General features: G+C 34.8%; 2 protein-coding genes across 6 annotated transcripts; both read right to left on the reverse strand.

Moving 5' to 3' along the window:
• Positions 1-3,486: 3,486 nt before the first annotated feature.
• Positions 3,487-7,460, reverse strand: LOC141647541 (uncharacterized). Of its 2 annotated transcripts, none has more exons than XM_074455761.1 (4): positions 7,017-7,460; positions 6,099-6,168; positions 5,920-6,008; positions 3,487-3,928 (listed from the first exon to the last, which is right to left on the reverse strand). In XM_074455761.1, exons 1-3 carry the CDS (start codon positions 7,215-7,217, stop codon positions 5,950-5,952), a joined length of 330 nt encoding a protein of 109 aa, XP_074311862.1. In that variant the 5' UTR covers positions 7,218-7,460; the 3' UTR covers positions 3,487-3,928; positions 5,920-5,949. The 2 variants fall into 2 exon arrangements, with proteins under 2 accessions (XP_074311862.1, XP_074311863.1); XM_074455762.1 differs by having other exon boundaries at positions 5,950-6,008; positions 7,017-7,427.
• Positions 7,461-10,136: 2,676 nt separating this feature from the next.
• Positions 10,137-23,927, reverse strand: LOC141647542 (uncharacterized). Of its 4 annotated transcripts, XR_012545759.1 has the most exons (25): positions 23,497-23,749; positions 23,125-23,196; positions 21,913-21,956; positions 21,718-21,829; positions 21,573-21,644; positions 20,916-20,978; positions 20,419-20,496; positions 20,234-20,326; positions 19,973-20,092; positions 19,361-19,447; positions 18,753-18,947; positions 18,611-18,658; positions 18,044-18,298; positions 17,758-17,843; positions 15,851-16,095; positions 15,223-15,291; positions 15,075-15,139; positions 14,162-14,331; positions 13,947-14,025; positions 13,476-13,716; positions 13,102-13,147; positions 11,367-11,461; positions 11,122-11,230; positions 10,946-11,008; positions 10,270-10,540 (listed from the first exon to the last, which is right to left on the reverse strand). XR_012545759.1 is itself a non-coding variant. In XM_074455763.1 (24 exons), the coding sequence occupies exons 1-24, from the start codon at positions 23,590-23,592 to the stop codon at positions 10,439-10,441; spliced, it is 2,610 nt and encodes an 869-aa protein (XP_074311864.1). In that variant the 5' UTR covers positions 23,593-23,927; the 3' UTR covers positions 10,137-10,438. The 4 variants fall into 4 exon arrangements, 3 of the variants coding, with proteins under 3 accessions (XP_074311864.1, XP_074311866.1, XP_074311865.1); XM_074455763.1 differs by lacking the exon at positions 11,367-11,461 and having other exon boundaries at positions 10,137-10,540; positions 23,497-23,927; XM_074455764.1 differs by lacking the exons at positions 10,270-10,540; positions 10,946-11,008; positions 11,122-11,230; positions 11,367-11,461 and adding an exon at positions 11,644-11,758.
• Positions 23,928-25,668: the final 1,741 nt, after the last annotated feature.

The raw sequence follows: 25,668 nt of genomic DNA on the forward strand, positions 1-25,668 counted from the left end.
GTTTGACAAAACGAGATTAACTAAGTTAACGATTAGTGATTGCTCGACTCGAATGTATGATGAAAGTGCCCTCGTAAGAGAATTTAGATTAAATTGATTTGATTAATTGATGTGGAGTTGGTCAAATTGGTCGGTCATGCAAACGAGATTGGTACTCAGAAGGATCCGAGCTTACGTGGTCGATTGATCAAGCACGTAGACGTCAATAAGCAAAGAGCGCGGTCTTAGAATGCAAAGGGAGAAGAGAAGGGCGGACACTCGCGTGAGAAATGAGGAACGAAGGTCCCTATTTATACTAATCACACGGAGGAATTAGGGTTACGGTAAAACTTTGGAAATAAATCTCGAAAAGATCTTAAAATATGCAAAAAGGAGCTGGAAAAGAGGCGCAACAACCACTGCGGCCCTTGGAAGAGACGCAGCAGGTGCTGCGTCGTTTCCCCAGAAGTTTCCTCCTGCGGAAGAAAGATTTTCCGCGTTTCTGTTATGGAATTACGGTAGATCTCAACTTCCTTATTGTTCAAAATATGATTTCGGGATATATTTTGCCAAAAGATGAAAATATTAAAATTATGGAATAGAAATATCCGGAATATTCCAGAACATTTCGACTCGGCATTTTAACGGTTTATTAGAAAATGAAAACGGTTTTTGACCCGGACTCCAAATGAACTCTAATTACTGTCAAAACGACCGTAATGACGCGTAGATGACGACCAAGGGGTAGACACAAGTATTTGAGCTATCACTTGACGATAAACTTACGAAATGTCATAAATCGTTCCGTGTACCAAACATGCGGCCCAATCATCACTGGGTGTTTGGCGGGAGGTGCAGAAACGAGGTATCTACAATAATGTATATAAATGTTTTTTTCGAAACAATAACATTATATCATTATATGTGTAATTGTGTAGAAAATAACTAATTTGCAATTACCCCTTAAAAATCATGTTTTTGGGTACCTTTTTTTTTCTTTTTTTTTTTTTTTTTTTTTTTTTTGTGAAAGAAATTACTTAACAATTAGGCAATTTGTAACTATGGGCAACCTAACATATTTGTTTTTTGTTCTAAGGCACCTAACATTTACATTTTTGTATCCTACACCGCCAAATTATGTTTTCCGTAAAAAAAAAGTCAAGATACAAAAAACATTAAGTCCTAAATAGTTTATTAACAAATAACAATTAACAACTATAACAACCGTCCTTACAAGTTACAACCTCACCAGTCACCCCCTCCTCTCTACATCTTCCATTCTCGCACCCGTCCAACATGTCTCCTCCTTCCTTCCTCTTTTCCATCTTAATCTTCTTAAATCTTACGGTCTCACCACCTTCCAGACTTCCATACCATTTGATTAACCTCACTACTATTACCCTTGTGACTTCTCTAAAATTTCACCTCATTTTATCTGCTCACCTCACCTCACCTCACCCTCGGCTTAACCTAACCTTATCAATTGTAATTGTCTCTTTTTTCCTTTCTTATTCAAATTTGCCGCGTGATTTTTCACGGCTTAAAACCTAATTTTATCTTACTGTTGGAGATAAAAGAATTAATTTGTTAAAAAAAAAGAAATATATTATGCTTTTCGTTTGTATTAGTTATGCTTTTGGCAAATTAAAATTTTACAATTATTCCATTTTTGTTGTCATTTTATTTTTCAACTTTTGTTTCCCTGAGTTTAAATATTATTCGTAACATTTTTAATTTTAAGTGTACAAAAAAAATTGAACAAAAAAAAAAGGCAACACTCCAATATTTTGTAATGATTTCGGAAAAATAATACAAATCTAAAACTGTTTTTAAAAAATATGATAAACTTCGAGGTAATCATGTTTGAGATTTTTATACTCTATACTAGAAAGAAGGAAAAAAACTATTTAACTCATTATTTTTCAAGGTTATTTTCGGCATGTTGGTAGAAAATCACATCTCATAGTGACTAAAATTTTGAGGAGGTTAAATAGAATGTCATTTCTATCATCCTCGACGAGCTTATGAAATACGTAAATGGAATATGATTATATGAGTACTACTCGCAAATATTAGCTAACTTAACCGGGACAATTATGAGAGATAATATTAAGGACCTGACTTCAAATTTCATCAGCGTCATATTTGTCCTTAAAGCACCTGTTACCCATAAGTTGTATTGATTCATCATGAGCCCATAAAAAGATAATACATCACAATCAAAATTCCTTATAAAGGAATTGATTTTTGGAGTCGTGAACGGAGTATTTTGGATTGAACAAATTCGTATGATATATATAGCACAAATATGTTTGCAACATCACTTCAACCCTTTTTCGGTTAGTTATAAACACTTTTCACAAACGGATGGTGTACATGAAAAAAAAAATCCTGACATCATATTTATCAGTGATTATCGCTTGAGACGGTCTTATAATACCTTCTAGGCTTCCACCCCTTAATTATTAAGGTATTATTAAATGAGGTGCGCAAGGTGTTAGGGCATCAACAATAGAGGTTTGTCAAAAAAAAGTTTGTGTACTTTTTAGAGGTTTGTTGACAAACCTCTCTATTGTTGAGAATGGGGGTTGAGGTTCATAGATGAGAATGGTTACAATTTTGTATACAGGTTTGTGTTTTTGGTTGTGAGTGATAGTGAACCCCATGTAGTATACTTTTATGATGTTTGTCTACATTTAAGAGGTTTGTCTATTGTTGTATTGAGGTTTGTTGTTAAAGAGGTTTGTGTGTTGAGTGATGTGGCATTAGACAAACCTCATTTGGGGTTTATCTATTGCTAATGCCCTTATAAACTACTCTAGAATAATTTGTGCAAGTTTACGAGAAACTCACAAACTAATCACAAATTTAGAACAAGATGTAATTATTATGTATGGAATAAAACTTTTGGAATACTATTTACACCTATTTTCTTTGTAAAAAGTCTACGAAATCACAACTTTTTTTTTCCTTTCTTTTTTATACAGATAAAAAGACTTATCGTTGCATCAAGATGAACTCATCAATCATAATTTATAATGGAAACACAGTGTCCACTCTTTATAATTAATTAGCTTTATTTATATCACATACATTAGTAGACGTAAAGCTAATGCCAATTTGCAACTTCTGATTTTTTTTAGTAGGGTTTGAAACAATTTGAGCCTCTCTTTGTCTCTTTAAACTCCTCCACAAATACAGAAAGGAGGTTATCGACGAGTATATTCCCTCCGTCTCAATCTGTTATTATTTTTTTTTTTTTATTGTTTGTGAGGATAGTTTTAATCAAAGATAAAAAAAAAAATGATGATTGGAACGAAGGGAGTAGATCAATGTATCGTGTTGACAATGAAAATGCAAATGCAAATCATATTGAAAATAGTACAGACCGACTATAACTTAACAACGCAGGAAGCTCAAAACATTTTAGTGAAATAATTTCCTTCATTCCATGATTTCCATCCTACGTACTCCACCGAAAATGGAAAAAAAAAACATCGAAAATCCAACACCCAAAACCACTGGAGTCTTGAGGATTGATGTAACCATTGCACCCAAAGAACTATGCATCCAGAATTTAGGGTAGACATAATCTTGTATTCACAATATCAAGTCCTAACTGTTTTGGCTACTTGTCCATGTAAAATTAAGGCCTTTTATATGGAAGTGCATAAATTTGGAGATGTATTCTCTATCCAACAAACTTGCCGAACATATAAGATCACCACCCAACTAATAATCCACGACTCCACTAGTTCGAGCTGGTTAAAGTTAATTGGAACAAAATCTAGCTAAGATGTTCATTAAGCACGACTTGTAGCGTCTTTACACTCCATGATCGGTAAGAAAGAAATTTCATATGAATGATGTTAAAGTCATACACGAGGGTGGATACTGACTATAGCCTTCGAGAGCATACATGAGCTGCTGAGCATGGACAGTATACTACCTGCAAGCACAAGAAGCAAGTTCAACCAAGATTTAGTTTTGATTTAAAGGGAACAGGCTAACAGCATCAGCACCGACAACAACAAAATGTCTCAATGGAGTATGCCTTCATTTATTTCAAAACCCAAATTAACACTAATCCAGCTGACATTTCTCGTGGTGAGGTTACACGAGGAGTTGATAAATCGAAATTAAAGACAACACAGTATACAAAATGGCAAGAATTGGAGCTAAAAGTCTAAAGCATCATTTGATAATTGATAAACATGTTATGGTACAGTTTAAATTAACCAAAAAAGGGTAGATAATTAGATTGAATGATCGTCATAAGGGTGTCCTTGATCAATCCTCCCCCTATCTCATCATAGGCCCAAAAGAGGTTCCTACCCCTTTCTCGTCATTGGCCCAAAAGAGGCTAAGCAAGTTATACGGCCCCAAAGATATTAAAGAGGTCAAGATGTTACATAGAAAATACGAGTCACTCCCGAAGACTAATAAAGAGCAATAAAAGCACATCAGCAAAGATTTTTCTTCTCCTTTTCCTCCTGAGGCCAGATGGAACCCGCAATGGCATTCCAAATTCAATTATCCAAGTGCTTTAGGACCTTTTATAATTCTTTAACATTGAAACACTTTGTTCTGTTTACTTTCTTCTTAATAATGTTATTTTTGTTTCTTTTCTAAGAAACAAAATGAACACAAAACAGCAGTAATCAAGCTAAGAAACACGAGAAAAAAAGGTGTAATATATTGCTGTGAAAGCAAGTTGTGAACTTCTATCAAAGGATCCCTATAGCAAATGTTATCTAATCGAGTGGATAGTCATTTAGTGAAGATACTCATGACCTAGATTCGAAACCTGACAGCATCAAAACTGAAAGCGCCTTAGTGATTTTCTTGCACACAAAAAATCGAAGGCTCCTAATAAGAAACCATGTCAACAAATCGACGTGAACATACTAAGGAGCAGGAGAAGTGAACTTCTGAACAGGATTATCTCTAATCAAAATATTTATACACGCTCTCCCTTTAAAACTAACAGTGAGAAGTGAATTACCTAATTGACTAATTTTATCTTACCAGACAAGGCAACAATTATCATATAGACTTCGGGAACACCCACAATGAATTACCAACAACCGCTCATGCATATCACTCACCTTGCCAACGACACCCTTTCAATTTCCCTATCCACCTACCAACCCATTAGAAATTCCTCCCACCATCCTACTTATTTTGTCCCCTTTAGAATTCAATGGTCAAATGAAATCGAATTTGACCCATATTCTCACAAATCACAATATAGATTACAACTTTTTAATAACGATAATATCAAAATAATTGTTTTCATAAAATGAGCATGACAATAAATACAAAGTACTTGTACATAGTTGAAGAGTATAAAGATCAAGTTTGACATCTCCAAAGTCAAATAGGAACAAAAAATTTAGGATAGTGGTAATAGTATATTCCTGTCAGCATTCAAACAAAGCTCATTCCTGTCAATCTTTTCCATACCTATACCCTTCTACGTGCCTCCACCGACCCCACCCCACCCCACCCCCATATTCAACCAAAGGTAAGGCCTTCACAAAATCAGCCTAAAGTACAAGCACCTTCTTACTGTCTTCTCTCTAGTCATTTGAATACTGTTTTCCCTTGCCACTCATCCTCGCACTTCTCCTTCCTTATTTTACATTCTGCAAGTTACCTAACCTTTTGCTGCCAATTTGTTTCACTATTTGAATACAATGGTCTAATCTGAAGAGACGAAATGGAACCACATGATGGGATGTTGAATTCACGCACATCTAGCAGAGTAAACAAATATCTACATCAACAGGCAGGAAGTAGCAGTCTTTGGGCACAAACTACGATAGTGCTAGCCTCTTTAATATAGATTGTCATATAGAAAGGAAGCAATGCAAGAAAATATACAGCTAAATCTGAGAAAATCAAGACAAGGTCATGGTCAAAAGGCAAAAAACTCACTTAGGTACGAACGTTTAATGAACTACTCACTTAGCTAGTACTTCCCATCAATTCATCAGAATCAGAATCGGAATCACTGGCATTATAACCTATTCAAAGTGAAAAGCCGGTAACGGTAAGAAGAAATACAAGGGAGCATAAACAGAGATAAGACAAATTGTCAGTAAGAACAAGAATACCAGGACGCTTCCCGCTAACTCTCCAAACTGATGAACGGGTCCTAGATGCCCTTGTCATCCATAGCTTTCCCTGAAATCCAAAAATAGCGCAAACATAATCTCAGTCTCAACAGGATTCAAACAAAAAGAAACTGCGAGAACATGAACAGTCTGAAAATACAGCCGGAGGTTCAAAGCCTGCAATGTATGCTCAACCATTGAAGCATTTCATTAGAAGATCTATTTGCAATGGTTCTACACACTTTTATACATGATAAACTACTAGAAAATGAACAATCACGCTGACAAATCAAATTTTTAGGCAAATTAATAATGTTTCCAACGGCAAGTGACCAAATTTCACGAACATCGATACACCCTCCTCCCCCCATCAATATTTAGAACAATCTCCACTCAAAGAAAAGGAAAATTAATGTGAAAAAATCAATCATACAATGCATCAAATTCAGAGAAAATACAATGCTAGGCATCGACTAAAACAATCACACCCCCCCAAAAACACAAATCAACCCGAAGTTTATATAAAAATCAAACCCTTGGCATATCATTTAGGGGGACACCATTCTAATGAAAAACACCACCAACTCAAAATAAACAACCTTACAATTTATACTCAAAACAACACTAGACATAATTACACAAGTAGAGAGCAGCAAAACTCGAAAACCCCAACAAAACAAACACAAATTCATGTCAATTTCTGCGCACAAAAAATACAATCTTTTGGGAACACCGCAATCATGATAACCAGAACCCGAAAAAACAATCAGAAAATCAAACCAAAATTAATAACAAAAACCCGAAAACAACCACGAAATCGACATAAACCCAACAACGTACATTCAAAATTAAGCAAAAACAGAAAATGGGCAGTAACAAAAACAAAAATTAAAACAAATTTAGAAGAAAAGATTAGACCTTTTGAAGATCTTGAGGAACACCATAACCAGAAGAATACATCTGACTAACAAGAACTTGCATGTTAATATCTCCACCTTTTGCTTCCTTAAGAGTATCATGAAACCACCGTTTCACACAATCTGCCACCACTTCCGACAAAGGTACTCTCTCCTCTCCCCCTCCGTTGTTACTACTACTGCTTCCCCCACCGTTTTGCATGTCGTTTTATGTTGTGGGTACTGTCGTTTTAGCTTGAAAGTTGGGATTTTTTTTTGTGGGATTTTTAGGAGGAAAGAAAGATTCAAGGGGGAAGAGAGTTTTGGTTGGTTTTTGTGTGTGGGAAATTTTGTGTTGAAATTGTAATTAAGGGTTTTGTGTTAAGGGGTGGATACGACGTCGTATTGATGAAGATTGGTGGGTTTATGAAGTGGCGTTGACATAGGTGAACACCCTTTACAGTTTGCATCCAACCGCACTTGCATTTTTTTTAGCTTCTTTTTTGGAAGTTTGTACAATTTGTACTAGAAATTGGAATCATTTCAGGGTGATTAGACCTAGCCACCGATTTGAATGATCCGAATTGATCCAATTTTAAGTCCATATTTAATCCGACGGTAAATAACTTGACAACCGTACACTGAAAAATGATTCAAATTCGAGATGTTACTACCCAAATTCTTGCAATTTGAAAAGACCAGATCCTCAGCCAACCCGCTTTATCTAATAACTTGACAACCATACACTGAAAAAATGATTCAAACTCGAGATATCCCTACCCAAATTCTTGTAATTCGAAATGACTAGACCTTCAGCCAACCCGCTTGATCTGTTTATCGGATCAAATGGTGAGACAATCTTAGAGAATAATTGTATTATTTTTTTTCTACCATGCACCTTTGTATTTTTCGAATTCTACCCTATATCTTTGTTTTTTTAAAATTACACAATATACCCACAAACTGAGCTTATGTGTATTTTTTAAAAGTTATTCAAATAATGTAAACAAATGCTCAAATTTCGCAGTTGTAAATATCATGTTTCTACACTTTAGTTGGTTTATCCATAATGGAAAAAGGAAACATACATTTGATGTACTATGTTAGACCTAATATGTAACTGAGCTTCTGATAAGAAGCCAATACAACCGCGCCTCTTTCTTCTTAGTGAAAAGTCAAACCCTTATTGTACTTGTCCTATTTATCTTCTAAATTTAACCCTTAGATTAAACAAAGTGTCTTGCTTGTGACAGACATTATCCGTCACAAGCTTGTGACGGATAGTGCCTCTCTCACAATAAGGCAAGTGGGGGTCAAGTGGGGAGAAATGGAGCACCCCATAGATAGTGCCACTTGCATATTGTGAGAGGAGCACTATCCGTCTTCAGCTTGTGACGGATAGTGTCCGTCTTCAATGAGAATTTGTGTAGATTAAAATAGTTGAACAACAATGGCTAGGAATTCTTCTTAGGGTTGAAGACCTTCTTATATGGTCCAGAGTTACTCCTTGCAACAGAAAAGAGGAGACATGGTTTTAAAGTTTAGAAGTTATATTTTAAATTTTTAACGTAAAGATTCAAATTTAACTGAACTTATATGTAATGGGTTTGAGTTATATTATAATATTTTGAGCATAATATTTAGGTGAACGAACTCACAAACTTTATACTAAAGCTCATAATCTTTAAAACAAAATTCGAAAACTTTATTATAAAGCTCAGATCACATGAATCTACTTACTGATAATAATGGCCCATGTTACTCTTATTAATTTCACTAGTCCAACTGTTATTATTGTTAATTTCTCCATTGCCGCTACAATTGTTATTTTTATTATTGTTGATTTGTTGCTACTGTAGTTTTACGACTCGCACGCCTATTACTATTATTTTCCGTACTCCCGATGTTATTATTGTTAATTTTACTTAGTCACGATGATGATCATTGCTATATGCCTATATCTATATTTAGTACTCTCAATTCTACTACTATATATTTCCTCTACTAACATAGTTTAGTCGCTTATTTAACTAGTATAGACCCCACCAATGCATGCACTACGTTTACAGAGTTTAACTTTTTAAAAAACAGTTTATTTATATAGATTGTAAATTGACAATTTATTACTGTATTTTTTTGACATTTCTGATCAATATATTTTGATTTGAAGAAAAAAAATTCAAAACAACAAAATTGATCAAGAGATTTAAGCAATGGCATAAAAGACGTATTTTAAAGAAAATATTGGTGTATTTTAAAGAAAATATTTTGACACAAAATTAATGATATTGTTTTATAATTTTTTTAATGGCACATCATCTTTTATCTACAAATTGGAGTATCTTACAAAGGACGGAAATTTTATCACAAAAAAAACTTGTAAGCAAATTTTAAATAGAAGATTATATCAAAATAGGAAAGTAGATGAGGGATTTTGTTTTAGGCGGGAAAATAGCCGCATTTAATGAGATTACTAGTTTAGATCCCGCGCAATGAATGCGCGGTATTTATAGAGTTTTTATTTTTAGAAAAAAAAAAAGAGAGCTATAAATCTAATAAAAAAATGGAGTAATGTCATGATATATATATAAAAAATTCTTAGAAAAAAAATTTAAATAAGGGATTATATCAAAATAGGAAAGTAAATAAAATATTTTATCAAAATAGGAAATGTGTTTTAGGCGGGAAAGCTTGAAACTTTTCCTATTCATTTAGGCCCTGTTTGGTAAATAGCGGATTAATTTCAGCATAAGCAGATTGCAAAAGCAGATTATAAATGACAGATTTTATCAGAAGGTTTGACTAGCATATTATAATTAGCAGAATTGATTTGAGTGTTTGGTAATTGGCAGATTACGATTAGTAGATTGTTAGTTTTCTTTGTAAAATGGAGAAAAATTTCCTATTTTACAATATGCTAACCAATATCTTTGCAGAAGTAAAGATATTGTAAAACAAAGATATTGACCCCAAATATCTTTGTTTCAATATCTTTGTTTACCAAACACTAAAATTAGCATATTGATTGGTCAAACATGCTAAAAGCCTTGAATATGCTAAAATTTGGCCAATATGCTGTTTACCAAACAGCGCCTTAGTATATAGGGGATTAATCCGCAATAAACCGATAACCAATACACTGTAATCAAAACTGATATTTACTACCATAGTGAGGGATGACGTAAATACAACATTATAGTTCACTTCAGCTCTTTACCAGTTTACCCACTTTGAAAACTTTTTTAAATCAATGAATACATTTTGTGAAACACAGGTTTAAGACTATTTCGCATCAGTTTATATGCTTAGGCCTCCACGACCGAACAGGAATGTCTTACAGATTACAATTTACAACCCACATCCAGCATTTCAATAAATCAACTGGTGACTGTGGTGAGCCATGCTCACCTAAATGCTTATTTTTGTCGCTCTCCTCAAGTAAGATTAAACAGCTAGTTGGGTTTTGACCATTGAGCGCTCCAAAGCTAAATCCAGCAGTTTGCGGAAGAACTGATGAGGATACATTGGAGGATTCTCCGCTAAGGCCTGTACACATGCCACATCATCATCAAGGGGTCAAACTAAGATTGAGCTTCTAGTAGACATGTCAAACGAGTTAGACATATGGGTTACCAGGTAACAATGTATTTTGGTAGAATATGAGACGGGTGTATTTCAAGTTAAAGGGTAGAATATGGCCTAGATTGGGGAGCAACGACTGAATTTTGCTGCAAAGACCCATTCTGAGATCAAAACCGGTAATTTTTTTTTTTTAACACTGAACGTCTAGAAGGCGACATGAGGCGGGGTACTAGAGGGTACAAAAGCCTTGAAATTTTGCAAGTAATGAGTTCCCACGTCAAACACTCTAACTAGAAGTATTTCATTGACGATTTAGCAGCATCAAACCAAATGGCCTCAGAATGAGTTAATGACTGATTCATCAATTACCTGGTGAACTAAAACCGTGGAAGGTGTCATTCCAGGCACAGTATTCACTTCTATGACCAGCACCTGCAGGAAAATATGTATAATACTTTATAATTAAAACTCAACTCCTAATGTTGATCATATGCCAAGAATCAAGATATAACTGCCGCCTGCCGGCACCAAATCAAAACACGCACCTCTCCACTGTCAGCATTAACAAAGGCATCAATTCGTGAAAATCCTTCCAGTTGAAGAGCATTGGCTATCAGTTCAATGCGCTGTTTGCATCTATCCAATGCATCCTGACTGAGTAAAAAATCAGAAAGGAAAAAAACTTTCAAAGGTGATAATGGTTACACAATTACAACGAACAAAGGACTCATAAAGAGAATATAGACCACAAGAAAAAAAGTAAAGCGGAAGTAACAAAAAGTAAACTTACCACATGAATTTACTGCCACGGAGTAAAAAGAGATAATAAGACCCCTATACATCTGCGACTAGGAAGTTGTTTGGTTGATTGGGAATTGTCAATTCCTATGAAATGACAATTCATAATGTAGGAATGCAATTCATGTGAACTCCTAGTTAGCAAAGGGGAGAATAGGTAAACCAATTCCTCCATTTTGTATACACAAGAACTCATGTGAATTGCCAACTCCCCAAATCTTTCCAAAAAAGAGCAACCAAACATCCTACAATTTGCAATTCGTACGATTTTCCATTTCCATGTTTTCGCTAAGGCAACCTAACAGCCACCTAGGTAACTCAATGCATATGACTTCATAAACGCATTAATGAACTTCCCAGACGTCATTTACTAGCTATTTGTACCTTCATATAAATCATGCATGGCTAATAAACAGGAAAGCCATGGCAAAAAATTTTATGTTACGTGGTGGAAAACAAAAGCTGAGAGAAGACGTGGGATTAAAGACCATATTAGCCACATAAACTAGATAAAACGAGGAAAATTTATCAGTAGGAAGTTTAAAGATGGACAACGCACTAAGTGTGTGTTTGGCCTAGTTTGTAAAAGTGCTTTTGGACTCAAAAACACTTTTTGGCCAAACACATAGTTTTCTAAAAGTTAAACAAAATTTCTTAAAAGCTAAAAATCCATATTTTTGCCCATAGAAATAGAAGCAACTATTTGTTGCTTCTGCTTTTGAAAAACACTTTTGAAAAATTAAGCTTGAAAAACAAAAACTCATTTTTGACAATCGAGGCCAAACATGCTCTAAATATAAAGTTCAAAAGTGGATGGAGGAAGTAAAGAAAGACAAAGAAAAGGTTATCATTTTTTTGTTGCTGCGACAAAGAAAAAGTTATCATGAGAAAGATAACAAATACAAGAAAGATAAAGAAAGAGTTCCAATAGGAAATTATATAAGAAACAAAGATATTGCACACGTCAGTTAACAAACAGGAAGAAACTACATAAGCTACCCATGTTTTAATATCCATTCGGCTCATCGTGTGAGATGTGAAAGACTTGTTATCTCAAGTGTCAGATACGAGTGCATATGAAAGTGTTATACACGCCTACGTTGTGGTTAAAAAATAAGCTTTTTTTGCCTAAAATCAAGTGCCGTGTCAGAGGAGATTATCATGCCAACATGTGACACGTAGTAAAAGTGAAGTGTGAAAGTAACAGGCTTGAAGGGAAATTTGGAAATATATATCCGTTTAGTTCTCTAAGTGGTAAAATCAAAACAATTTTTAGTTATTCAGCCATCGAGGCAGCTAATAGAGCTTTGTATTGTACCAATTTGCCAAAAGGATACAACCAGGATGCTCATAATGATTTGGAGGCCTGTGCAGCAATTCAAAGTTAAGCCCTCCAAACAGTTTTAGTTGGTCAACTAAACGGATTATATAGAGGAAATGTGTGAGAGCCTTCACCACTAAGCTATAATGAACTTATTGATTCTCATACATGCAAAAGCTAAATATGATGAAACTCACATATAAGAATTTTTGAGAACCTGATGGAACACCTCTTAGACGGTCATGGGCACACCGGCACAACACCAAGAATTTTCTATTTACGCAGATATCTAACTATAGAATTTGAGTGTATTAAAAATTTAAATGTGAAGACAAAAAATTTTGGGAAGTTGAACGATAATTAGACTTTCAATCCTAAGTACACAACCCAAAGTGCCAGAACATACCTAATCACCGAGGCTGGCGGTGGAGTAATGTTGATGCCAGTTCCACCTACCAGAATTGAATTTCAAACAGTCAAGTTCAGTACAAGTCTAAACTCTAAAGCTATATAGCAGGACAACATTATTGCTTATCCTTCCGAAACATAGACAGTATAGAGAAACAGACATTTTTAGGTGGAAAAACTAAAAAAGTAAATACAGAGGCACAAAAACTTGGAATAAGCAGCTATAAAAGAAAGAAAATTATTAAGACAAAGTCGATGTTAATTCTCTGCTCATGTGCCAACTCTTGCAAATTTTCAGTCAAGAATGGTTACATGGATGTGTCATGTGTGCTGTTAGGGATCTTAAGATGCATATTAAATTGAAAATCTTACCCTGAAATTTCTCTTCTAAAGATAAAATATCTCCTGATTCCTTGACAGTCACACTAGGAGTCAAGGAATGCATTGACCCCCGTGTTCCCATTACCCCAACAGTCACCTCTACCCACCTGCTTCGCCCTTCCCATGTAAAGCACCGTGATTTGGATGAAACCTTAATTTCATCTGTCTCAATGAAAGGCTCAAAAATTAAAAGATCTGGAGGAGGGTTTGGCATCTCAATCGTCCCATGTGCCTGCAACCAGAGAAGTTGTATATGACTTTGAAATACATAGATAATTCTCCAAATAGATTAAAGTTCTGTGTGTTCCCAGCATTGAAAGAAGGTCTTTCACCAAAAACATAACACGCTTTCATTAACACTGTAATACTGTATCTTGAATATCATTTGTTATTTGAAGAAGGTACTGGAGAATTGGAGATAATATGGTAAGAAGGTTCAAAAGAAACTCATGGACGTAATACCTTCGAAAAACTGTTGGCAGGAATTCTTATAAGATGGTTCTCAAGTGCTTTCACATAGATTCCCAAGTCTTCCACGCAGCTTCAGTATATGGTCACAAGATAGCAGATTGCCAGGATTAGGATTTCATTTCACACAAGAGCCATTAGTCTAAAATCTTCTGTTCAGCAGAAGAACCAGACAGACCGAAATGAGAGTTTGCAATTCATGCACCTACCGCAGTCTTGCAACACCAGTAGAGCATCCATCCCTAGCAGGTTTAACGCACAAAGTTTCACATTGAAGCCTTGTGATCAAGTCCTGCCAAGTTTCAGGAATTGGCATATGCACAAGGTCCGCTCTCCTCCTAACCTCCTTGTCAATGGTAAGAACACCATATTCTGCAAGCTGATAGACAATTGTCTTCAGATTAAATTTGTACAATCATCTTGATTATTGATCATTGGAAAACAAGAAACTCTTCAGAAAGATGTTCTTACAACTGTTCTTTAAGTTTACTTCATGCCTTAAGTTTAAAAAAGTGAGCTTTGCACACACTCAAGCCCAAGGTTAAGTGAGGCGTTATCCAAAATGCTCGGCGCATTGTAGGTAAGGCGCAGCTAATGAGGTGCACTAATATGCAATTTCTATGTATTTTCTTCTAGTTCTTTCAATATGCCCTTATCTTTGCCCAGTTAATTCTAGCTTTTACACATTTAAATGTTAGCTATCTTTAAAATCCAAAAACAATATTGTTGCACATAATTTTATTTTGAAAATACTATTTTTACAAAAGCAGTATGCCTCGTGTCTATGAGGTGTGGGCCTTTGCCTCGCACCTTGTGCCTTATTGTCACGGGCCCTCATCACCTTGGTGAGCCACACACTATGCTTTACACTAAATATAAATATCTTCATAGATTTTGAAACAATTTTTCAGTAAAGTAGAATCTGTATGACAACCGTCAATAAATAAATAAATAAATTAATAAACACTCGTAAATTTTATTGAAATTAAACGACCAAGTTAATGGCATCCTTAGAATAAGGTGGTCTTCACTCTTCAATTCTTAAAAGATAATTTCAATTGTGTTGTACAAAGAAAAGTTTTATAGTATTGCCGGATAATTTAGCTAGGAAAGTCACCATACATGCTTCAGTGCGAGCGAAGTGGCAACTTTGTCCATGCATATGTTTGAAGCCATCACACCAGGACCTTAAATTTCATTGGGAATTGAACACACGGTTGAAAAATGTAGCCATAATTCCTATCCAAGAAACTTTAGTTTTCAGAAGTACCAGTATATGGAATTGCCTCAGCCTCCAGCAAAGATTGCAGTGTACCATCTTCTCCAATGCCTCCATGAACTAGATTCAATCAAACAAGGAGATGGCTATTACTGCAAGTACCAGTAATGATAAAGATGAGAGACAGAATCTTCTACGCAGCGAAGTCATGGACAACCCCTCCAAAATCTTCACTACATGGATAACGAAGTACATCACAAAATATCATATACTAAAAGCAGATATAGTTCTAAAAAGGCGCGAGGCCCAGTGAAGTGTCTGTGGCAAAGAGGTGCAACCGCGCTAGGCATGAACCTCAGAGACACGAGGAGCACTGTTTTTGCACATAAATTTGCATTTTCAATATTAAATTATCTGCAACAAAAGCAATGGATATATATTGCGCCACAGATAAGGGTGCAACAAAAGCACGAGAGAAATCTTTTGGAAACTGCATAGTATGCACCGCGGTAACTGCGACTCATCTACAAGGCGCACATAAGCCAACCGAGGCATTTTGACTAGTGCCTCACTGGGCCTTGGGCTTATGCGTGTGCCCAAGGCGCACCTTTCTCAAGTAAGACGCACATCTCAAAAATATGTCTCAGACACTGCACAATAAAGATGACAAAAGGTAAACCTGCAATGAAAACAGTTGCTTGCACTTCCTTTACGAGTTTGATCCAATCCTCCAGAGAATACTTTACAGGCAATCCATCAGGTACATCAAAATCAGTAAACCAACTCTGCTTCCTCAAGCTTTCTTCAAGATCATTCATCACCTGTTTCCGCAAATAAGAAGTCAACGCAGCTCGTTCAGGTTCCATTGCCTCAGCACATGCAGCTATAATTTCCTCAGTCGTGTGCCTCAGAACAAGAGAGTAACTATATAGCACAGAAATAGGAAAGTCTATGAGGTAAAAGGACAACATAAGCAAGAAATAAAAGTACAAAAATATCTGAAGCTCAGTAATCCTGATAAAAGCACGTATTTCTTCTGATATGAGCATTTAATTGTCTTGAAGTTTGTTCTCCTTTTATTTTTACCCATTGCCACTTACTAACAAATATTTCAAGATGCTACTATAGAGGCTTCTTAAGTGCCAATAGACTTTGACCAACACTGTCATAAAACTTTCCCAGAACAACCATTATTATAAAACTTTCCCAGAACAACCATTGTTATAAAACTTTCCCAGAACAACCATGCAATTATCAGAAGACAAAATTCGTGAGGGAGAATAAGAATAAGTACATAGATGCCAAGCCTTAACCGTCGTATACTAAAGCTGCCAAATTAACAATTTATAAGACCTTACTCGATACATTAAACAGGTAATAAGTGGTAGGCAAGGGTCGAACCCTAAAGAAGGATGATTTTGCAAATTAACTAAATCTAAAGACAAAGCAAAAACAAGATTAAACTAACACACAATGAGATGAATTTGCAACAATTAGAGAAAGATACTTGGGATAATCGCTTGCCCTTCCCAATCAATTTGATGTCAACAGATCTATCCTGGCTAATTTACACCTTCCCAACAATCTTCATAGATTTAAACTTTCCCAATAAATAGTGATAATGATGAATCGGCATACAATAACCACCCTAATCATTAACAACAATTCAAGAAGAGCAAATGAATTTAGTCTAATGAAAGTATTAAAGATCAAAACCTGGGAAAGGGGAAAAAATGATTAGTCCAAAAATTAGTGTTTAGTCCTTAATCACTTATGAATCCCTAACCAAATACATTTGTTGACCCGCTTCCTTTTGGGCTCTTTGGCTTTCATTTATGGGCCTACCGGGGCAAGGCTTCCATTTTCACCATTGATTTTCACAGTTCTTGTCCAAAATCGATTATCATGGTAGTCAAGATTAGAATCGGGATTTCTTCAATTATGCTCACAAAACCACTCCAAAACCCGCTTTTATTTGCCTAATCACTTCTCACAAACCACCACTAAATAGACCACATCAATTGAAGTGATGAATGTACTCCCCATTAAACACTGTGTAAGGGTTCGTTCACATATATGATATATGTCTGTATTTTGATACAAATAGATAAATATTACTGGAGTAGTGGAGTGTTGATACTATAACAACAGCGAACACGTCCCCCAGCTACATAATTAAAAGAGATGACGGTATCCTATATGATCAAAGAAGAATGAAAACTGAATTTCTCAAACCGATGTACTAAAACAGTGAAAGACAAACACACGAAAATACAAAAATTGAAAAGTACCGTAGAAAAGATTGTGCAAGATGCCAATATCAGCATCAATCTCTATAAACTTTGACAATGCAAAAGCAATGCATTATCAGCAAGCAACTAAAGCAAATTTGTACACGTAAACAAATCCAAGAGGATACCTAAGGTGTGAACAAGTATTAAGAAACGTACAAACAAGTGACACATCTCTGATAGTCAGTCGGTTAGAAGAATACCAGGGAACAATAGAGGTTACAAGAGATAGCTGAATATAAGTAAAACTTGATTTTCAGGTGAACAAAGATTAACTGAAGAAATGCATACTTACGGCAAGGACCAAATATGTCGGGAGTTCAATTCACCATCCAGGATACTTCCCACACAAGGCGCAAGCAAAAATGGAGCCACCTCGAGCTGCATCAAAAGTAATTCAACTTTTAAAATCATAAAGCTCAAACAAAACCAACCACAAACTATACTTTGTCTTTGTTGCGTCTATATTCTCATTGAACCTCATTTAACTATCTCTGCTTTCAAATAAATGTACAATATCCTCAATAAACGAACTCTATGCAAATCAGTTCTCCTCAAAACTCTTAGCTAGAACTACTTACATCATCAAAGGTGTGCAAATTAAGCCAAACATTTGTTCCACTCATTAAAGAGACCTGCCTTTCTGAAGTGTCCCCTCCAAAGAGTACAAAGACTTTGCGAACATCACTTCTTTTACTATCTGGCTCCCTCCCCAAAGATTCCTTCTGCCTTCCAAGCAAAGAGTGTGATTGCACAGAATAGGATGCTAGACTGGCAAATCGTGAACATGCATGCTGAAGAATGCTTCGAAGGACTTTCGAATGGGAAAATCCCACCTAGAGATAGAGAGTCCACAACAACATGCAACATAATCTATCAGAGTACTTTACATCTCCCTGTTACTACCTTAGTCACAAATTTTTTGCTACCATTTGACTTTTTTGGTCCAAGCATTAGTTGAGGTACAACACATTTGTCACGCTTGATTTATCAAAACAACTATTTTCATAATATCGTTTTTAAAAATAATTAACTGTTGTATATTTTGAGAAACTATTTGTCAAAGTCAGTTGACCATTGAAGTCAAATGGGGACAATATAAATGGGACGGAGGGAGTACTAAACATGATTTACTAGCCTCTACATACCGTTGACGCTTGCTGAAATAGAAAACTAGTCTGCTCCATCCCACTGATCTGATTAGTTGAAAGAAGTATTACAAATTAGTGCAATGAACCATAGCGCAAGTAAGAAAAATAAAATAAACAAAGGCTTCAAAATACCGCTCACCAGATTGATATCTGTGAACAATACTTCTCCAGGTTCACTTTTTCTACACAGCATCCTTGAAGAAGGTGTTGGTAAATACCAGCCATCAATGCGAGCAAAATCAGATAATCCAAGATGTTGAAATAGCTGTGAGGCCCCTTCACGGATCATCTTTATTACATCAACTGGAAAACGAGGGGGGGTATGGCATGTAACCTGTGAAATGTGAAAGGCTCAGATAGAAATATACAGAAAAGCTGTTTTCATCATCATCCACTTTGGAAGTCATTCACAAATTCTTGGTGACAATGACTTGGTCTAACAAATACAGCCTAGTTGAGCGAAGTCATTCACGATTTATTTATTTAAAGATAATTCTAGTGTTAAGCAACATATTCAGTTTGCTTAGTGAACCATACTCGGGAAATAAATCATCATAACTTGATAAACAGTGCAGGACAAAAGAATATGTTGCTAGAGCTTAAGAGGTAAAGATGTCTTAACCCCCCACAATAGAACTAGTCATTCAGAAAAGCAACAGCGAAAAACAGAGTTACACGAGAACAGTATCTTGAGTTGTTTTTAGATGAATGAAATCAATGTATCACTTTTCGCATAGTAGAGGATACCTGTTGAGTAGGTAGATACTTCCTCCGAAAATTGAATATAGCATCCTTCTCTGTAACGTCAAAACCGCCATGAGACTGGAGCTCTATCTGGTTACGCAAAAAAACAAGCAGCATTTTGTGATAGTAATTAGTGATGCAGTAACAATTTCTATGATTTTACGGAGTGCTTATCTATTCACATTGTTAAACCATAATCTACCTTTATATTATGACATTATGGTAAAGGAAAATAAATCAAACACCAAAGTTGACAAGGTGCATTTACACATAAGAACCCCAAATCTACCTAAGGTATTTGGTCGATTGATCCCAAAAAATTTTAGATAAGTGCGATGCAACTGCCAACATTCAATAGCAAAAACCTCTATTACAGTACCCATATTTTTTTCTGTTCTCATTTGTAGTTCACTCTAGGGTTAACTCTTCTTGATAATGTACTACCGATGTTTTATGTAATCTGCATCTGCAAAGTATCTTGGAGGACAGAGAGACTTGAAAGTCAACAACAATTATACTCGTATGCTCGAGATGCAGTATTATAATATTAATTAAATGGAAGATAAACAAAAATAATAATAAAAGAAAAAACAGTAAAAGCAATTTGGCACTAACTTCTGTTGGCAGTAATGCAACAGGATTACAGTCAGAACCAGTCCCTACGTCAAGGACAATCACAGTAAACTCCCTCCCTCCTTCGAGAAATATTTCAACGAGGGCTTTATCATCAATACCCTGTCATATGCAGACACAAGCATAAGTTCATCTTTTCATAGTTGGGAAGAAGAGATAACCAGCCATAATACATTTACTCTGTTAAGCGTAGCGTAACAATCTTACAGTATGTCACTCAACCTTATATTATTTCCAGCATACCTCTGAAATGATCTGACTCGCTTTTTCCAAAGAATCAGTAAGTCCATACGCAACAGAAACACCAATACTTGATCCTCCTTTAGTTGGTTTTACCTACAATGGATCATTGATACATGAATATTATACCAGACAAACATAATACAGGTGCCCAATGTTGTAATATTTATATCAAAAGCATACTTTACCACAACTTTCCCTGCTTTGACGTCTAATTGATTTCTCTCAAACCACCGCAATAAATCAGTTTCATCACGTTTACCTCCCTAACAAGATGTACATAAGCATACTAATCAGCAATATGATATTAAAGTATCAAACACTAATCAAATTTCAGAAACTTGAGCAACACTATAATATCAGGTGATCCATATCATACCACATTATTTCCTTAATGACTCCTACGAGGTGTCGAGGCCTACCTGTGAACAGTTTGTGGGAAGAATGGAGATTGAACACAGGGGTCATAAGTTTGAGGCCTTATCTCTACAGGCTACAACTTAAAAAGCTATACACAAGACCTTGGATCATATAGGCATGCAAAGTCCGTAACTACAACAACTTTCTCCACACAGTAAATAGACAATCAAATAGACCATATATATATAGCATCAATGTGGACATGTGGTAGTGGCAGTAGAAAGTTAGAAACACTAACAACAACAATATACTTGAAGATAAATACCTTAACCAGAAAACTGGGGACTGTCATAAACCCTTTTCTTTCCAACTCCAAGGAAGCCTCATACTGCACATGATTTATGAAACACCAGTTCGCAACTTAGCATTATGCTGTCATTATCTAATAAAAAGAAGACAGAGAGAAGAAAATTGAAAAGGTTATCAGGTATAGCTATGAGAAATTTTTATGTTCAGGATGGATTCCGATGGAATAACACTTGAAAAAAGAGGAGAGAGTTGATCGATTTATAAACCAATGAGGTGCTCGTATTGCCTGGTATTAGGATGGAATAACACTTCAGCTTATGAAATGGACTTTCTCCCCTGCTTGTAAGTGTGGCCTAGACCCGTTTTCACGTATTTCACACTTTAATTAGGAAATGGGAAAAAAATCTTTAAATATAAGAAAGGTAAGGAAGAAAATCACGAGATACTTTGTAAATTCTATCCCAATATTACACAAAGGATTGATTTTCTGAGAAAGATAATTTCAAAAATAGGACTGTCGATTAAATAAATCACAACTTTGCCAGACAATGTTATGCAAATGATGACTACTTGGCACGCATAATGCATTTTAAAGTAAGTTAGATGATCAGGCAATGCAGATTTTTCGAAGTCGTTGCACTTATTGAAGGATAATCGACACTACAAGCCACACCTTGTCAAATGCCTTGCGACACTCACTCGCCCTTGTGCCAACAAAAGGGATTTTTGATCTCTCCAACAGTTCCTGAAAGTTAAATGCATGGTTAAAACTCTGAGAAATTTTTCCTGGAAAGATCTCTAATTCTTTCAGTATGCACCTGAATGGTACCGTCTTCGCCAAAGGGGCCATGGATAACAGGAAATACAATATCAACAGAAGCGACAAGGTGATCCATAAAATCTGATAGAGAATGGAAACCTTGGGCAAGGCTGAGAGCACCAGTCAATTTTAGTATTTTAAAATTGAATTACAGACCATAAAAGACAAAATTTTAAAAAGGGATATTACATACCTTTCAAGTTTAAAATCAAAATCAGCAGGTGTGTTCGAATAGAGCTGGAAATCACAAAGCAGTGAAAAATCAGTAAGTATTCCTTATCGTACAATTAAACATCTTTTTAAAAAAAACCTATTACTGCTTCAAGTTTAACCCAACTCATCAAATAAGGTTAACTTCAACAGTTCTTGTGATAAAGGCACTAAATATCATCCACCGCCACAGCCTACTACATCATCAAAATATTTGGGTTGCCACCGTTGTGCTATTAAGTCATGATGACCATGATTAGATTGCAAGCACAATAGCAACTGAAAATAAGATTATGTACATTCTGAAATGATATTATATGAGATCAAAAACAAACTATACGAAGTATTTTCTTTCTAAATAAACCGATTATGAGTTTTCTGTGTTATTTCTTATCAATACCCTATGTGGCCAGTGGCCACCCATGATAATAGTCTCCCATGGTATAGTGGTACTGGTAACTGGTAAGCAATTGATTTATTTTCTTTTTACTTTGATCATGTACCACCCATGTATGTAAGCCTGTAAGGACAATGATCAGTGATTACTTGGTCAACAACAGAGACAAAACACCCACATGGAACATTCTGAACACCCAATTTCCAGAATTTATGATTTCTTTTCTTGAACCAAATGAGCCATGTTCATTAGATACAATTAATACCGACCGTTCTCCAAAACGTATCTCAGAAATCGGACTTGATGGAGTGTTTAAGAAAGATTACTAAAGTGATATGTCCAACCTCATAAATCTTTCCTCCTTATCATGACCCCCCCGCCTCAATCAAAATTACAAATTTCTTTCCTTTATTTTCTCTTTCTTGCTAAAGTAGCACCCCCCAAAAAAAATCATACAAGCCCTTGACAGTTGACACTAATTCTATGTTTCATTCAATGAGCTGGTTTATCTCAATATGACTTGGGTAGACCAGATGAGTTCTCAAAACAAAATAGCGAGATTTTGAACTGCTGCACTAAAAATTCCGTCTTTTATACCCCTAAAAAGGCTGAGACCAAGCTTTTCATTCATATGCACACAAACATTAGCTTCAACCCTTTCCCCAACTAAACCATCCAAGCAAAGGCTGCTACTTTACAGTTTATAATATTATCACTTAAAACCGTAAATAAATAATTAGAGCAACTTGATAACAGTAACACATTTGGGGAGGAATAGAAAATGAGAATTGAGCAAACCTGTGAAGAAGAAATGGCAAAAGCATTGAGCTGACAATCAATATAATAACACTTCACTTCCAGATCATCCCCCTGATCATAATAACTCGATCCGTTAACAAACAATCCAATCAAAAGAGAAAAGATTATCCTTTACAACCATCAATTAAAAAACGAAATGATTTAAGTTAGCTGATATGGGTCATCCTGTAAAACCGTCAATAGAAAACCTGAAATGATTTGTGCAGGTGCTATTTAGGTGTTATGATAACTAGTACAAGATGAGAGCCTTAATGCCGAAATGATTTCAAGTCGGCTAACATGAATCATCCTTTAAAACCGTCAATTAAAAAACAGAAAATGAATTGAAGAAGAAAGGAGAAAGGGAAATACTTGAATATGGTGGAGAAGAGAACGAGCAGAATTCAAAGAAATTCCGCGCTCCAATGAAGGACCACCGCAGATCAAACCCACACGGAGTTTAGACATAGTTTGATTATGATGATGAACTGATTTTTGAGTGTTTGAGTTTACTCCTCAAAACACTGCATCTGTGGATTAAAGTGTTGATGTGATTGTGCTGCTGTTTTTTTTTTTGTTTTTTTTTTGGTAGTTGAAATTGTAAAGTGGAGCAAATTTGGTGCTCACGGATTCTGAAATCATCTAGGAAAGTAGGAATTACTATTCCTCATAATTTTACCAACAAATTTAACCATATTTGTTACGCCTAGTCCTATATGCTTTATACAATTGAGTAGGAGTGTCAGACTTGAAAGAGGGAAATATTGAGACTCATGAATCATGAGCCCAAAATGGAGTGTTTTATTTTTTAGACTTAACTAGGTTTGTGACCCGTGAAATTCACGGGTTTATCTGTTTTAGTTTTGATATTTTATCGTATTGTTAATATTTGTTCGAGCAATTAGTTGTTGATCCATTTAAAAATATACAGTCTTGAAATACATAGAAATTAGTTAGTTAATACCTTATGTCTTTGACAACTTTGGTTTATTTTTTTAAATCGAATCCTGCAAGTGACAATGTGGTAGCTACTAATTTTGAGAAACTTGACAACGGAGTAATGACAAAGGCGACTCATTATATATATGTGTGTTTTACTCCACAATATAATAAAGTGAGTTTTTTAAATATTAAAAGTTAAAACCATTCGTATATAATAAAATTCTGTATGGAAAAATCTTCAATGACGCCTTATAAGGTTGTAAAATCAATACCTCAGTATATTCATCTCCAAATTATTTTCATACCTCTCCATCAACCCTCTCATAGATATATCTTTGATGTCTTATCACCACGTGCATGCTTCAAATATTATTTACATCCGAAAAATATTTATTATATCGATAGAAAAATATTAGATACGATTCAACGATATGGTCGGTATCTACTCCATGTATTACGAACTAAATTTTCATTACAATTACTCAATAACCTAAAAACTATATTCCCTAAATCCGAATTCCAAAAGGTTCATAAATTTTTTTAAGTTCCTTATTACTATTTCAAGAATTTGATACATCTCTTGTTATACTTATGTCCACGGTCCTATATAAAAATAAAAATAGTATTAAAAACTATAAAATAATCTATTCCGGTTTTGAAAAAAAAAACACATAAACTTAAAAATATACGGGGATTAGAATTTAGAAACCATACTATTTAATATTTATTTGAAGGTGCACTTTCGCTTCCTTTTAGTACGCTTCCTTTTAGTACATGCCTTGATAATAGTTCATATGAAATGAAAAAGAAAAATATATGTTAGAGACGATTATACTCATGAATACAAAAATAAAAATTCAAATAGGTTGATCGTGAAAGCATAATAGTAAAATTACACAACAATATACGCTTAATAACAAATTTAAAGAAATATTATAAGATCTCCATTTTGAGATCAACGATCATCTTATAATGGTTAAAAAAGCATAAACCACTTAAAAAAAGTAAAGTAAATTTTATAGAAAAACAATCAAAAGGTGGGAGTTGGAGAAAACTTAAATTGGAAGAGGAATGGCATAATTAAAAGGGTTATTTCATAACAATAATCCATCCTATTGGTGGTATGCAATAATCACTTCATCCTATCAATAATCTCAACTAAATCCAAAATAAGCACCATACCTTCTAATAACGAACCATCTGATATCTTATGATACTTTTTGAACAATCATAAATTCCCATATTTTAATTTAATTTTTAATTTATTTTGTGGTATTATTAAATTAGATAATTGATTTCCGAGGACCTCAAGAGATGAATTAAATAAGACAAAATATTTAATGAAAATTATGGTTGTTGAGTAATATAAGGAGTTTTAATAAAATTATTAACATATTATATTACAAAAAATAATTAAATAGGAAAAAATTTTAATTAATTTGGTGCGTGTTAAATATTATGAAGAGTTTTAATCAATTTATTACCATGTTTAATTAAAAAAAAAAATAAATAAGAAAATGTTAATAATGGTGGGTGTTCAGTAATATGAAGAGGTTTAATTAATTTATTAACAGGTTTTATTACAAAAATTTTAAAAACAAT

Source organism: Silene latifolia, chromosome 3 (assembly GCF_048544455.1).
Source record: "Silene latifolia isolate original U9 population chromosome 3, ASM4854445v1, whole genome shotgun sequence".
Taxonomy (NCBI): Eukaryota; Viridiplantae; Streptophyta; class Magnoliopsida; order Caryophyllales; family Caryophyllaceae; genus Silene; species Silene latifolia.

What these genes read in the sequence shown, in the direction of transcription:
- LOC141647542 (XM_074455763.1), bottom strand. Translation starts at nt 23,592, where the DNA reads ATGTCTAAACTCCGTGTGGGTTTGATCTGCGGTGGTCCTTCATTGGAG. An exon ending in TGTTCACAGATATCAATCTG is followed by an intron (nt 18,659 to 18,752) that starts GTGAGCGGTATT and finishes TCAACTAATCAG; the next exon opens with ATCAGTGGGATGGAGCAGAC. An exon ending in CCGCCAGCCTCGGTGATTAG is followed by an intron (nt 11,231 to 13,101) that starts GTATGTTCTGGC and finishes TTTTTTACTCAG; the next exon opens with TCAGGATGCATTGGATAGAT.
- LOC141647541 (XM_074455761.1), bottom strand. Translation starts at nt 7,217, where the DNA reads ATGCAAAACGGTGGGGGAAGCAGTAGTAGTAACAACGGAGGGGGAGAG. An exon ending in TTCCTCAAGATCTTCAAAAG is followed by an intron (nt 6,169 to 7,016) that starts GTCTAATCTTTT and finishes TTTGGATTTCAG; the next exon opens with GGAAAGCTATGGATGACAAG. An exon ending in AGTTAGCGGGAAGCGTCCTG is followed by an intron (nt 6,009 to 6,098) that starts GTATTCTTGTTC and finishes CACTTTGAATAG; the next exon opens with GTTATAATGCCAGTGATTCC.